Source organism: Cherax quadricarinatus, chromosome 73, assembly GCF_038502225.1.
Source record: "Cherax quadricarinatus isolate ZL_2023a chromosome 73, ASM3850222v1, whole genome shotgun sequence".
NCBI lineage: Eukaryota > Metazoa > Arthropoda > Malacostraca > Decapoda > Parastacidae > Cherax > Cherax quadricarinatus.
Genome location: NC_091364.1, coordinates 22,743,754 through 22,760,311, shown reverse-complemented (window position 1 = coordinate 22,760,311; position 16,558 = coordinate 22,743,754). Strand labels below are relative to the sequence as shown.

The 16,558-nt window shown below is 40.1% G+C and overlaps 1 protein-coding gene across 1 annotated transcript in view; it reads left to right on the top strand.

The window, feature by feature from the left end:
* Pfas (phosphoribosylformylglycinamidine synthase) overlaps positions 1-16,197 on the top strand; it is a 295,039-nt gene extending 278,842 nt beyond the window's left edge. Inside the window, exons 20-23 of the mRNA XM_070100647.1 lie at positions 2,890-3,094; positions 6,014-6,194; positions 6,885-6,910; positions 16,034-16,197. Of these exons, the coding sequence (XP_069956748.1) occupies positions 2,890-3,094; positions 6,014-6,194; positions 6,885-6,910; positions 16,034-16,197 (576 nt within the window). The remainder of the gene's footprint in view (positions 1-2,889; positions 3,095-6,013; positions 6,195-6,884; positions 6,911-16,033) is intronic.
* Positions 16,198-16,558: the final 361 nt, after the last annotated feature.

The window sequence follows — 16,558 nt, the reverse complement described above, 5'->3', positions numbered from 1 at the left end:
GTTGCTGTAGGTCAGTGGTAGTACCTTGTGTTTTACTGTAGGTCAGTGGTAGTACCTTGTGTCTGCTACTGTTGGTTAGTGGTAATACCTTGTCTGTTATTGTAGGTCAGTGGTAGCACCTGTTACTGTAGGTCAGTGGTAGTACCTGTTACTGTAGGTCAATGGTAGTACCTGTTACTGTAGGTCAGTGGTAGTACCTTATATCTGTTACTGTAGGTCAGTGGTAGTACCTTGTGTCTGTTATTGTAGGTCAGTGGTAGTACCTTAAGTAAGTAAGTATGTAAGTAAGTAAGTAAATTTATTCAGGTATACACAAATACAGTTACATAGAATTATCATACATAGCAGCATATGTGTACAGAACCTAGGATAACCCAAAAAAGTCAGACAGAGTGACTTATTTCCATTGGGGTCCTTTTACCTTATTATTATAATATAAAGGTTATAATATTTTCTTATTATTCTACAATGAAGATAACATCTTATTATCATACTAAAAAGACTATCTACTACACGAGGGTCATTAAGACTATCTACAATACGAGGGTCATTACTAGGGATAAGGTAAAATTTACACGTATTTTAGCTAAAAAATAGAAAATCATTCCCCTCCCTTTCTGTAGCTTCATTCATCAGACACTTTTTGGCAGTCTTCTTGAACTGGTTCATGCTATGACTATCTTTGGCATGTGCGGGTAGTCTGTTCCATTCCTTTATTGCTGTACCATAAAAGGTGTTTGACTCCTGGCCACTGACTGTGGGTACTACAAAGTTGTGCTCTCTCCCCCTAGTACTATGATTGCTTTGGTTTCCAACCTTGACAAAATTGACAGCAAAATTGTGTCTGTTATTGTAGGTCAGTGGTAGTACCTTGTGTCTTATTGTAGGTCAGTGGTAGTACCTTGTGTCTGTTACTGTAGGTCAGTGATAGTACCTTGTCTGTTACTGTAGGTCAGTGGTAGTACCTTGTGTCTGTTACTATAGGTCAGTAGTAGTACATTGTCTGTTACTGTAGGTCACTGGTAGTACCTTGTGTCTGTTATTGTGGGTCAGTGATAGTACCTTGTGTCTGTTACTGTAGGTCAGTGATAGTATGTTGTCTGTTACTGTAGGTCAGTGGTAGTACCCTGTGTCTGTTACTGTAGGTCAGTGGTAGTACCTGTTGCTGTAGGTCAGTGGTAGTACCTGTTACTGTAGGTCAGTGGTAGTACCTTGTGTCTGTTACTGTAGGTCAGTGGTAGTACCTTGTATCTGTTACTGTAGGTCAGTGGTAGTACCTTGTGTCTTATTGTAGGTCAGTGGTAGTACCTTGTGTCTGTTATTGTAGGTCAGTGGTAGTACCTTGTGTCTGTTATTGTAGGTCAGTGGTAGTTCCCTGTGTCTGTTACTGTAGGTCAGTGGTAGTACCTTGTATCTGTTACTGTAGGTCAGTGGTAGTACCTGTTGCTATAGGTCAGTGGTAGTACCTTGTGTCTGTTATTGTGGGTCAGTGGTAGTACCTTGTGTCTGTTACTGTAGGTCACTGGTAGTACCTTGTGTTTGTTACTGTAGGTCAGTGATAGTACCTTGTCTGTTACTGTAGATCAGTGGTAGTACCTGTTGCTGTAGGTCAGTGGTAGTACCTTATGTCTGTTACTGTTGGTCAGTGGTAATACCTTGTCTGTTACTGTAGGTCAGTGGTAGCACCTGTTACTGTAGGTCAGTGGTAGTACCTGTTACTGTAGGTCAATGGTAGTACCTGTTACTGTAGGTCAGTGGTAGTACCTTGTCTGTTACTGTAGGTCAGTGGTATTACCTTGTGTCTGTTACTGTAGGTCTGTGGTAGTTCCTGTTACTGTTAGTGTTAGTACCTGTTACTGTAGTTCACTGGTAGTACCTTGTGTCTGTTATTGTGGGTCAGTGGCAGTACCTTGTGTATGTTACTGTAGGTCAGTGGTAGTACCTTGTGTATGTTATTGTAAGTCAATGGTATTACCTTGTGTCTGTTACTGTAGGTCTGTGGTAGTACCTTGTGTGTGTTACTGTAGGTCAGCAGTAGCACCTTGTCTGTTACTGTAGGTCACTGGTAGTTCCTGTTACTGTAGATCAGTGGTAGTACCTTGTGTCTGTTACTGTAGGTCAGTGGTTGCACCTTGTCTGTTACTGTAGGTCAGTGGTAGTACCTGTTACTGTAGGTCAGTGGTAGCACCCTGTGTCTGTTACTGTAGGTCAGTGGTAGTGCCCTGTGTCTGTTGCTGTAGGTTAGTGGTAGTACCTTGTGTTTTACTGTAGGTCAGTGGTAGTACCTGTTACTGTAGGTCAGTGGTGGTACCGTGTGTCTGTTACTGTAGGTCAGTGGTAGTACCTGTTACTGTAGGTAAGTGGTAGTACCTGTTACTGTAGGTCAGTGGTAGTACCTGTTACTGTAGGTCATTGGTAGTACCTGTTACTGTAGGTCAGTGGTAGTACCTTGTATCTGTTACTGTAGGTCAGTGGTAGTACCTTGTGTCTGTTACTCTAGGTCAGTGGTAGTACCTGTTTCTGTAGGTCAGTGGTAGTACCTTGTGTCTGTTACTGTAGGTCAGTGGTAGTACCTTGTGTTTGTTATTGTACTTCAATGGTAGTACCTTGTGTCTAGGCCCAAACGTATCGCTCACAGCTTATCTGCTTGAGCTGAGCTCATGGCATCATATTATGGGAGCGACACTGGCTTAAAAGCCGGTGGGACTGACACCAAAAGGGTTAAGAATGATACTAATCATCTTATGCCCTGTTATATGGATTATGTCTTCAGTATAGTTTACAATATATGTTTAGGCAAGGCAGGTAATAATCTAAATTATCTTTTTTAGAATCCATTGGATGTTAGGGGAATTATGTTGAAATTAATATATTTTATTGCCTCAATAGGTGGTGACCCCAGACTTGAAGAGTGCTGGTGTAGGTAGAGAGGGAGTGCTGGTGTGGGTGCGTCCTGTGGCTGGTCATGCTCGCCTGGGTGGCTCAGCCCTGGCTCAAGTCTACTCTCAGCTGGGTTGTGAATGTCCTGACGTTGACCTCCATGAAACTGTTGCTTTTGTTGCAGCATTCACTGTAATTCAGCAGCTCATTGATGGTCAGTCATAAATGTTTCATCTTACTGATGAAGGTTTATTATGAGCAGACCTCCAGATAACTTTTCTTAACAGAGTGAACTGAATTAAGTTTTTGAAGTTTACTAAACAAAACTTATTCCAAATTGCATGAAATAATATTGTTACTTATTTTATTTAATATTTGTGGTGCTGGTGTGTCTATGGTGCTTGATCTAAATGTTATATTGCCATTATTTTGTCTTACCTTTTTCCCAAATTCTGTCTTTACACCCCCTTTTCCTTCCTTTTATTATTTTCCCCTTCACCAGTTTTATTTCTGTTATTACCTTTGATGATAGTTTACATAATCTTACACAAGGTTTGAATGTCAAGAATGGCTTGAGCAACACTCCAACACTCCCTCCATTGACCTGCCACTTGTTTCATTGTCTCAGTGCTGGGATGTTTTAACTTAAAACTTGCATCTATAGTGGCACTGTTACTTTGGAAGGTAGTACCATACAAGATAGTTGCATGTTGCATCTATAGTGGCACTGTTACTCTAGTAGGTAGTACCATACAAGACACTTCTATATTACATCTACAGTGGCACTGTTACTCTGGAAGGTGGTACCATACAAGACAGTTTTATGCTGCATCTATAGTGGCACTGTTACTCTGGAAAGTAGTACCATACAAGACAGTTGTATTTAACATTTATAGTGGCACTGTTACTCTGGAAGGTAGTACCATACAAGACAGTTGTATGTTACATTTATAGTGGCACTGTTACTCTGGAAGGTAGTACTATACAAGACAGTTGTATGATGCCTCTAATTTCAGTGTTGTTACTCTGGAAGGTGGTACCATACAAGGCAGTTGCAGGTTGCATCTAGAGTAGCAGTGTTGCTACTCTGGAAGGTGGTACCATACAAGGCAGTTGCAGGTTGCATCTAGAGTAGCAGTGTTGCTACTCTGGAAGGTGGTACCATACAAGGCAGTTGCAGGTTGCATCTAGAGTAGCAGTGTTGCTACTCTGGAAGGTGGTACCAGAATAAAAAATAAGTGTTGGTAAGATAAAAATATGCCCTAGTGTAGTGAATGATTTTACAGGCTTTAGATCAGTGGAAAGTCAAGTTCAGGAAATTGTTGACTTTTCAAGGAGAGTGCCAGGTGAGGGATTTGAAAATATGCAGCCAGATGACATCAGTGATCTCTTGATAATGATAATGATGAATGAATTGTAGAGGAAAAGTTGCAGAAATTAAATTCATGGCTGCAGAAAACAGAATATGATGAAGATAAAGAAGTTGAACCTGAAAGAGTAATGCTGACACTGCAAGAGATGCATGTCCCTCCATAATGTCAGTAAAGCTGCAGACTTGTTTATTGAAAAGAACCATGACTCACCTTGAAGCATTGCTGTAAAGCACGTTCTGGAGCAGGAACCTGGGACTTATTGTCTACTTTATAAAGAACTGCAGGATAAAACAAACCAGCAGTGCACGACTGAGTACCTGAGTACTCCACTGCAACCATCAACTGATGAAGCTGCATCACCATCACTAGAGTCCCAACCCTCAACATCACTAGAGTCCCAACCCTCAACATCACTAGAGTCCCAACCCTCAACATCACTAGAGTCCCAACCCTCAACATCACTAGAGTCCCAACCCTCAACATCACTAGAGTCCCAACCCTCAACATCACTAGAGTCCCAACCCTCAACATCACTAGAGTCCCAACCCTCAACATCACTAGAGTCCCAACCCTCAACATCACTAGAGTCCCAACCCTCAACATCGACCCAGTAGGGCCACAGCCATCCTCTCCACTCACTTTAAGATGCCTTGCATTCTATGGATTAAGTGTAGGAAACTACCCATTCATCTATTTCAACTCGTCTATAAAGTGATTAGTAATTGGTAATTTGACAGTTTCACACCAAATTAAAAATTGCCAATTTAAAAATAGTTCATAATAAACAATGTAGACATTGCTGGCACTAAAAAAATTCCACAGTTCAGTGGTCACATCCTCAGGCTTCTCCTATATTACACTTACTTTTCATTTTCAGTTCTTATTCATACACAGTTAGAAGATTTACTCCTTTTTTCAGATTATATATAACCAGGAAAGATTTATCATAGTTTACAGCATCCCAGTAATTGAATCAGACCTATTAAAAACCCATAAAACAGACTAAGGGTTGTAGGGGGGCCTTACCCATCCTCTGGAATATAGACAGCATTCAAATAATTCTTCTACTCTGAGCTCAAGTTCAAGCTACTTTCAGTCCTGAAACCAGTAATATGTCTTCCAGTCAATCAAATGATACCAAGAAACAGTCAATCAATCCATAAAAACCATTTGAGAAAATACTGCAAAGTCACTGTTTTAAACCATCCACAGTCAGTCTTGTTTATTCCATCATGCACTGCATGGGGCAGGATTTTCTTTTTATATGGTGCACACTCACTGCACAGACCCATTCTCTTATATCTAGACCAAAATATACAGTTCACAGCTTATCTGACTGAGCTGAGCTCTTGACATAGAACTATTTGAGGTACCCTGAGCTCAATGACATAGTTAATGTAGGAGGGTAGACAGTAAAAGTGTTAACTCATGAAGGGTTGTGTACATTTTAATGTACAGAACTTGATGCATTGTTTATACAGGAGTGACACTTGAATGCATGCAGAAAGCCCATCATCATTATGCAGAGCATTTCTGGCAAACACTGAATGACTTCTTTTGTCCAGCATTATGTAGATCCCACAACTCCTTACTTCTCCCCTTCCCTTTCCAACCCCTTTTCTTTTCTTCCCTTATCCCTGTGCTATATACATAGCCACTGAATCATCCATCAGTCCCAGTATGTAATAACTGTTAAAATAAGAGCATTAAGACTGCTGTTAGTATAACATAAGTGAGTCTTGGCATGCACTTGTCACCAGAGGGTTTGGTGTTGGCCTTGCATGATGTGAGTGATGGAGGTTTGGTCACCTGCTTGCTGGAGATGGCTATTGCTGGCTGGGCCGGCTTCATGGTTGACCTTCCTCCACCACCAGCTCCACTACCCTCTGCTATGGATAGAGCTCCATCTCTTCTTGCTGCACTATTTAGTGAGGAAGTTGGGTGAGTTAAGAACTTCTATTGTTTGCACTACCACCTTTAACCCTTAAACTGTCCAAACATAGATCTACATCCATGTGCGGGGAAGCTCTGAACGTAGATCTATTTTTTTTTTTACATGCTTTCAAATGGGGAAAACCAAGGTCGGAGCGCTACACACGTGAACATAGATTTACGTTTGGACAGTTTAAGGGTTAAACAAACAAATAAACTTTATTTCTATAAAGTGGAGTACACTGTGTACTACAATTAAGGTAATTGATATATACAGTTGATCCTTGAACAATGCAGGGGTTAGGGGCCCTGACCTACTGCTTAGTCGAAAATTCACATATAACTTTTGACTCCCCCAAAACTTAACTACTAATAGCCTACTGTTATGTTATGTGTATTATATACTGTATTCTTAAAATAAACTAAGCTAGAAAAAAAATGTTAAGAAAATCATTAAGAAGAGAAAATTCATTTATACTACTGTACTGTATTTTTTGATATCATAAGTTTACATTGTCTGTTTACAAGATGAATCGTCTGTCAGTATCTACATCAGTATTGTCTTATATGATACAAAACACACTGGATGTTATACATATTACTAACACTAGACATCAGAAATGAGAAGATTTATATTTACATGATTTATATTTTATATTTATATAATTTAATACTGCATCTTTGTTTACATTTCACTAGACTGCTATTGGCCTCGTGTACGACTGGTAAGTATTTGTGTGTGTAAGTTTAAATAAGTTTAAACTTGTAGGGATATATTAATAGATTTGTTTATGTTATGGTAGTAAATGATAAAATAAGACTAGAATATACATATATTTTATGCGTTCATGACATACCTAACTTTTTCTATTTTTTTTTTTTTATATTTCTAGGCCACGTGGTTTGTCTGCAAGTTTTTTCAAATTGTTGCAGATGTCCAAAAAATTTTCCAATATATTTATTGAAAAAATCCACATGTAAGCGCAGCTGTACAGTTCAAACCCGTGTTGTTCAAGGGTTGACTGTGTAAACTATAGAAAGGCCCCTTTTTATGTAAGGCATTTCAGAGAGCTTTAAAACTAAACTGAGATTACAAGTACAGTGGACCCCTGAGTTTTGTGATTAATCCGTTCCAGAGAGTCTGTTGAATGACGAAATTGCCGAATGGCGAAACCATTTTTCCCATAAGAAATAATGGAAATAAAATTAATCCGTTCCAGACACCCAAAAATATTAAAAAAAAAAAGTTAAAATTAAATAAAGATTTACATACAGAAAACAATGAGAAATAAAGTATATACATATATAAAATAATAACATCATTACACTTGCCTTTATTGAAGACTTCTGGGTGGACAGAAGACGGGAGGAGGGGATAGGAGGAAGGTGTACACTATTGTTTGGAAGGGGAATCCCCTTCCATAAAGACTTCAGGTACCAAGTCCTTATCTGGGGTTACTTCCCTTCTTTGTTTTTTAATGACACTGGGAACAACTTGAGAGTCACTGGACCCCTGTCGCACAGAATATCTGTCCAGAGAGCTCTGTTTCTGGCATTTCTTTAAGATTTGTCTGAAGTGGGACACAACACTGTCATTGTACATGTTGCCAACACGGCCTGCAACAACTCTGTCAGGGTGAAGTTCATCCATAAATAATTGCACTTCAGTCCACTTTGCACAAATGTCCTTAATCTTTGAAGAAGGCACCTTCCTCCATCTCTCTTCCTTCTCCTCTGCAGCAATTTCCTGAGCTGTGATCTCTTGCTGTTGCAGATGAAGCTCTTCCAGCTCTGCAGTGGTTAGCTCTTCATCGTGGTCCTCCACCAACTCTTCCACATCCTTGAAACTCGCATCCAACCCCATGGAATTCCTCAGTGACAATACTTTCCACAACTGGCATAGGCTTCTTAGGGTCAGCCCCAAACCCTTCAAAATTCCTCTCTTGTACACACTGTGGCCACAGTTTTCTCCAAGCAGAATTCAAAGTTCTACAATTCACTCCTTCCCAAGCTTTGCCTATAAGGTTTATGCAAGTGAGGATATTGAAGTGATCTTTCTAGAACTTTCTTAGGGTCAGTTCAGTATTTGAGGTCACTTCAAAGCACTTTTGAAACACTGCTTTGGTGTACAGTTTTTGGAAGTTTGAAATGACCTGCTGGTCCATGGGCTGGAGGAGAGGAGTTGTATTAGGGGGCAAGAACTTCACCGTGATGAAACTAAACTCCTCCACCATTTGCTCTTCCAAGTCTGGAGGATGAGCAGAAGTATTGTCCATTACCAGGAGGCACTTGAGTGGCAGTTTATTTTCCAGGAGGTTTTTTTTTTCACACTGGGGCCAAACACTTCATTAAACCAGTCAAGGAAAATTTCTCTTGTGACCCATGCCTTACTGTTAGCCTTCCACATCACACACAAATTACTCTTGGCAACACTGTTTTTCTTGAACACTCTGGGATTTTCAGAGTGATACACCAGTAAAGGCTTCACTTTGCAATCCCCACTAGCATTACTACAAAACATGAGAGTTAGCCTGTCTTTCATAGGCTTGTGTCCTGGGAGTGCCGTTTCCCCCTGCGTGATGTAGGTCCTCTTTGGCATTTTCTTCCAAAAGAGGCCTGTTGCGTCACAATTGAGCACTTGTTGGGGTTTGAATTCTTCAGTGTCTGTGTACTCCTTAAACTCCTGTACAAACTTCTCGGCAGCTTTTTTGTCAGAACTGGCAGCCTCACCATGCCTTACCACACTGTGTATGCCACTATGCTTCTTAAATCTCTCAAACCAACCTTTGCTGGCCTTAAAATAAGCATCACCACTCGTTGCAGGCATTTTCTTTACGAGATCGTCATGCAACTGCCTTGCCTTTTCGCGTATTATCAACTGCATAATACTATCTCCTGCTAACTGTTTTTAAGTAATCCACACCAACAATAACCTTTCCACTTCTTCGAGGGTTTGCGATCTCTGTTTTGTCAGCATATCTACCCCTTTTGCAACAACAGCACACTTTATTCCCTTTCCCTTCGTCATGATCGAAGTGATGGTTGAATGGGGTTTGCCATACATCCTGGCAAGTTCTGTAATACGCACTCCATTCTTATATTTTTCAGTGATTTCCTTCTAGAATTCGCTCGTGTTCCTCACTTTCTTTACCAAAGAGCTGACACTAGCTTTCCTTGGGCCCATGGTGACTTATTTAGCAGTTGCAAGCACAAAAAAAATAGATTATTATGAAATGTATTGTATGAACCCATGAGGTGATGGTCACACACTGGTAAACACTGGCACACTGAGTGTGAATAGTGCGGGAGACTGGCTTTGTGTGCGTGCTGACAGGCGGACACGTACCAGACGGTCACCAAATCATGCCGAAAAAACTTGCCGAAAGTCGGATTTCATGAAAGTCTCAGCCGCTGAACGGCGGGGGTCCACTGTATATGAGAATAAGGATACTTAACCCTTCCAGGGTGGGTCCCATAGTACTACCCCATGAGCTCAGCTCACTTAGATAAATTGTGAGAGGTAAATTTGTGCCTAAATATGAAAGAATGGGTCTGTTTTAAGTATGCATCATATAAAAAAATCCTACAGCACGCAGTGCACAATGGAGGAAAAACTATGACCGTATTTTTGGTTTAAAATGGTGAATTTGCGGTGCTGTTTCGTATGGTTTTTATGGTTGTATTCTCGGTTTCTTGGTATTGTTTGATAGAATGGAGGATATAAATATAGATATCATTTTGATTGGTTTTAGGACTGAAAAAAAGTAGCTTAAAATTTAGTTCAAAGTACCAGAAATGTTCGATTTTTACCGATATTCCAGAGTGCACAAATTACGTCACTAGTCTAATACATGTCCAACTTTTGGTCTGATATGCATTATTTATACAGTTATTATGATAATGCAATGTTCTTTAAAACAGTCACTCTTCTATTTTTAATATTAATAAAAATTCAAAATAGAAACTAAAGAATAATTATTTTACTTCTTTGCAAACGTTACAGTGTGTAATTAAATTTTGGTTTGTTAAGTACAGTGGACCCCCGCATAACGATGGCATCACATAGCGATTTTTCCGCATACCGCTTACTTTTATCGCAAAATTTTTGCCGCGCATACCGATTAAAAACCTGCTCACCGATTTTCGTCCGAGACGCGTCCAATGTGCCCTCACATGTGCCGCCCGTCCCATTGTTTACCAGCCAGCCTCCGCGGTAACATCCAAGCATACACTCGGAATATTTCGTATCATTACAGTGTTTTCGGTGCTGTTTCTGGAAAATAAGTGACCATGGGCCCCAAGAAAGCTTCTAGTGCCAACCCTGTGGTAAAAAGGGTGAGAATTAGTATGGAAATTAAGAAAGATTTTGAAGGGTTTGGGGCTAACCCTGAGAAGCCTATGCCAGTTGTGGAATCCATTGTGCCTACTTCAAAGATTAAGGAAATGTGTGCACAGTGGGATGAACTGCAAACCTTTATAGATGAAAATCACCCTGACACAGCTGTTGCAAGCCGTGCTGGTGACTATTTCAATGACAATGTTGTGGCCCATTTTAGACAAATCGTAAAGGAACGGGAGGTACAGAGCTCTATGGACAGATTTGTTGTGCGACAGAGGTCCAGTGACTCTCAAGCTGGTCCTAGTGGCATTAAAAGAAGAAGGGAAGTAACCCCGGAAAAGGACTTGCTACCTCAAGTCGTAATGGAAGGGGATTCCCCTTCTAAACAGTAAGAAGATAATGCTCTCCCCTCCTCCCATCCCATCAATCATCACCAGATCTTCAATAAAAGTAAGTGTCATGTAATTGTGCATGCCTTTTTCAGTTTGTGTGTATTAAAATTAACATTTCATGAGGTAAAAAAAAATTTTTTTCATACTTTTGGGCGTCTTGCACGGATTAATTTTATTTCCATTATTTCTTATGGGGAAAATTCATTCGCATAACGATTATTTCGCATAACAATTATCCCTCTTGCACGGATTAAAATCGTTAACCGGGGGTCCACTGTACAAAGAAAGTCACTATCGTGCTGGGGCATTTCGGGCAGACTAATCCTAGTACATAATAACCACTCTTTAGTAAGAGTGGTTAACTTTTTAATAAGTTTTTATTTTATCTTATTACTAATATTAGATAGTCAAGGTGGAGGTATATAAGAATAATATTCTTGAAGTTGCACATAATAAAAGCAATATTATAATTAATGGTTCAAACAGTAATATTTCATGGATTGGCAGATGTTTAACCCTTTAACTGTCGGTGCCGTAATATTACGGCTTGCAAGCCAGTGTTGCTGCCATAATATGCCAAAATACTATTGGCTTCCAATCATGCAGAAGAATACTGGTAGGCCTACATATGAGAGAATGGGTCTGAGTAGTCAGTGTGCACAGTATAAAAAAAAATCTTGCAGCATGCAGTGCATAATGAGAACAAAAAACTCCGACTGAGTTTTTGGTTTAACCCTTTCAGGGTCCGTCCCGTAGATCAACAGCTTTACGTTGAGTGTCCAAACTGTAGATCTACGCCAAAATTCTAGCGCCGTCAAATTTAGCACGAAAACGCTCATAGGCCTACATGTGAGAGAACGGGTCTGCATGGTGGGTGTGCGCCATAAACAAAAAATCTAGGCGCCCGCTTAGCATTGTGGGAACGCCGGCTCAGTTACCCTTGTTCACCATGCCTCGTCGCAAGTCAGCTCTCACTCCCCGGAAAATTGGGACTCTCCTCTTCCTATCTGATAGTTCTGACACTGATGGAAGTGGAAATGAAAACGAATTCTACGGCTTTGATCAGTTAGTGACCGAAAAGAATGACCAGGATATCGATAATAGTGCAGAAAACCCTGACGATCCTCGACCTTCTACCTCTGGTGTGGGCACTCGTGACTCACGGTCGGTTGTTCCTCATCGCAAGAGAAAACTAATATTTTCGCGTGGCCAGGCCTCTGACTTCAGTAATGATGATGGTAGTGACGTGGACTGTGATTTTATTGCGCTCGACGATCAATCGAGTAGTGATAGGAATCATATTCACCAGTGAAGCGTCGGTATGTTCGCCGCCACATGCGCTCGGGTAGTGTACCCTATGCTGTGCCCAGGGGACGGAGTACATCCCGGAGTACATCCCATGGCCCAACACCAGTTTTAGGTAGTGATAGTGAGGATGATGTGGCTACACTTGGCATGGATAGACCACAGGCATCAGTGGATGGTGTTAGTGGTGATGGTAGTGGCACTGCCATGCGTGACTCACCAGGCCACGCTGGGACCCATGCTGACTCGTCAGTTCAAGGACAAAGCGGAGCGCCAGCCACCAGCCCACCACAACCACCCGCACAACCAGCCTATGATGTCCAGTATCCACCAGCAAACCGTATGTGGGATTGGCAGCAAAATCCCAATTTTGTTCCCAAGCCTCACCACTTTGATGATTCTAAAAGTGGAATTCTACCTACTTGTCCCCTTGGAACCATGGCCAGTGAACTGGAATTCTTTGAATTATTCTTTGACCAGCCATTGATGGAAATTATTGTCAGGGAAAGTAATAAATATTTTGAGTACACCATGGCAAATACGATCTTATCACCACAGTCAAGACTACACAGGTGGAAAGAGACGACTGTTGCAGAAATGTATTTGCTTTTTGCAACAATAATGCTTATGCCTCACGTCTATAAGCATAATATAAAAGCATACTGGTCCACAGATCGGCTAATTTCTGCCCCGGTCTTCAGTGAAATCATACCAGTGAACAGGTTTATCTTACTCTTATGTATGTTGCACTTCTCTGACAAAACCAGGCCTGACAGAAGTGACAGGTTATACAAGATTAGAAATGTTTTCATGTATCTCAAACAAAAGTTCAGCATATACTTTTATCCATTCAAGAATGTTGTAATTGACGAGTCTTTGATTTTGTTCAAAGGTAGACTGTCATTCAAGCAGTATATAACCGAGCAAGAGGAAACGCTTTGGTATAAAACTGTTTGTACTCTGTGATTGTGACAGTGGCCTGGTGTTGGATATTGTTGTATACACGGGTAGTAAAACATTGAAAGATACCAAGATGTTATTGGGTATCTCAGGTGACGTAGTGAGAAACATGATGGCACCTTATCTTGGTAAGGGGCATACATTATATACCGATAACTGGTACACAAGCCCATTACTCAGTGATTTCATGCGAGCGAACAAGACAGATGTGTGTGGCACAGTGCGTTCTAATCGTAAACATATGCCCAGGCTCAACGCAGGTGCTCGTGCTGATGACGTGCAGGTGTTTACTGCCAATAACATCATGGCATTACGGTATCATGACAAACGAGATGTCACATTGTTGACAACCATTCACCGTAATGAAATGCAAGACAGTGGCAAAGTTGATCGAGTGACTAATGAACATATTCGAAAACCAGTGTCAGTGATTGATTATACACAAAACATGCGCTTGGTTGACAAGTGTGACATGCAGATTGGTTTTGTTGACTGTGTTCGTAAGAGTTACAAGTGGTACATGAAACTTTTCTTCCATCTCATGGACATTTCAATGCTCAATGCATATAATATGTACCAAATAAAGACTGGCAACAGACCACCGTATGGTGAATTTTGTTTGTCTGTTGTCAGACAACTCATAATGAAGTACCAGGTAACAACACCTGCTATACAACATGGTCCTCGAATTCCTCAGGATATACCCAAGCGTTTGAGGAGAGAAGGTGATCATTTCATAATACAGCTTCCTTCAACTCAGAAGAAATTTGCTCAGAAGAGATGCATTGTCTGTGCACAAACAAAACGACGGCAACAAAGACGCAAAGACACTCGGTTTATGTGTGAGGAATGTAAGGTGCCTCTGTGCATGGTGCCTTGTTTCAAGGAGTTCCACAAGCTCCAGCAGTTTTAAAACCGTGTCCAGTGATTGTAAATATGTAAATATATGATAGAACATTAGTATTATACAATATTTGTGCATGTTTATTGTAATAAACAACAGTGGTAAACAATAATATGATAATAACTTTAGTGCGGTTATTGTGTTCAATACAGTGAGTTTATATATATACATTATATACAGTATTGGTCTCTCAGGCCCCAAGTGTTAGTAGGAATAGAAAAAAATTGGAAAAGAAAAGAAAAAACAACTAAAACCACAAAATAATGTAATGCGCGTATGTGGAATTCGTCGATGTTGCCGCCACCACATCATTTTTGACAAACTTCTTGGCACTGTGTCTCGGTAAGTACTGATCAGATTTTTTTTTTGTCTTATTACCTTCACAAAAATATGCTCTTTAATTCTGTAATAATTTTTTTTTTTTTTTTTTTTTTTTTTTTTTTTTTTTTCAAAATTTCTTGGACACTGGAGCACCACTTCAGATTTTGGCCTTGGACCCTGAAAGGGTTAAAACACAGATTTTCGGTATGTTTTCATATGGTATTTATGGTTGTATTCTCATTTTCTTGGTCTTTTTTGATAAATTAGATGATATATTACAGAAATAAAGATGATTTTGAATGGTTTACAGACTAAAAGTACCTTGAAATTGAGCTCAAAGTATCAGAAATGTTTGATTTTTGCTGATGTTCAAGAGTAAACAAATGAGGTCATGCATCCAATATGCATCAGCTGATGGGTCTAATATGCTTTCACAAATGTGCTGATATTATTTATATAATTTTTACAGTAATGCAGTAGTCTGCATAGAAGTAAATTTTATGTTTTTTGTGTATATAAAAATTCAAAATGGAAAGCAAGCGTAATATAAGAGGGTCCTAGAGACATGACTAATGAACAGAGAAATTGTTATTTTAGTGCTATGAATGTTTGTATTGTTATTTCTGGACTGTATTTTGAAATTGGTCTTTGAATTGTGTATGAAATTGGCCAAATTATCAATTTCTGATCACTTTACTGGGTAGGTGAAATCGGTAAATGGGCGGTTTCTTGTACTCAGTCGATAGAACAAATGGAGTTCTAGCGAAATATCTATGAGTTTGGTAGACTGGAACAATGAAAGTGACCAAAAATAGGGCTCAAATTGGGCAAAATTGCTGATGCATAACCCTTTCACTGTCACAACCCCTGCTCACAAACTTGCTTTCAGTGTTGAAGAATTTAAAAAATAAAAAAATTTTCTTATGAAATGATAGAGAATCTAATCTCGATGGTAATGACACCAAAAGTTCGAAATTTGATGGAAAACTTATGGAATTATGCTCTTGCAAACTTAGCAGTCTTGGCGATGTATGCACATTGGCAATTTTGCCCAATTTGAGCCCTATTTTCTGCCAATTCCATTGTTCTAGTCAGCCAAACTCATAGCTATTTCACTAGAACTCCATTTGTTCTATCGATTGAGTACAAGAAACCACCCATATACTGATTTCAACTACCCAATAAAATGGTCAGAAATTGGCAATTTGGCCAATTTCACACAAATTTCAAAAGATGCCAATTTCAAAATAGGGTCCAGAATAAACAATGCAGACATTCATGGCACTAAAATAATATTTTCTCTGTTCATTAGTCATGTCTCCAGACCTCTCTTATATTACTCTTGCTTTCCATTTTCAATTTTTATTCACACAAAGAATAGAAGATTTACTGTTATGCAGACTACTGCATTATTGTAATAATTGTATAAATAATGTCAAGCCATTCATGACTGCATATTAGACTGGCCAGTTGGACATGTAGCGTTTACTCTTAAACATTGGAAAGGCTGGTGGCGGTATCGAGTTACCGTCTGCCAAACCTCAGCCTGGCCCCTCCAATAAGACATTTGTTCGTACCTTTGCTGTGTTAAAGAAGCAGCTATAGAGTAACTGCTTCTTTAACACAGTTAAGGTACGAGCAGATGTCTTCCTCGAGGGGCCAGGCCGAGGTTCAGCAGACGGTAACTCGACACCGCCACCAGCCTTGAAACGCTGCACCCAGTTCCTCACTGAATGCTCACACACACTAACATTCTCCACTATTCCTTTCGTCTTGTGCCCATCTTTGTGAAGCCCTATGATTTGAGCTATAGTTTCAGGTATTAAAGACTTCCTTTTACCCAAAATCAAACATGTATAACTCCAAAACCAAAGGAACACTGGACAAAAGATGGGGCAGACGAGAGACAAAAGTGCAGCACTTCCTCTCACCACAGCAGCCATGTGAGCAATGAGAAGTCACTGTGAAGTGTGGAAGCAGGCTGTGACATCATGCTAACGGCTGCTACCCAGCAGAATGCACTGACGAAAAAAGACCCCCCCCTGTATGGTAGGCCTTTGATTTTCATCACTGCATTATGCCGGAGCACTCACCTGGCATAATGCCGTGACGAGCACTGTAGAGCAAACAGCATGGCAAACACCAGGGATTC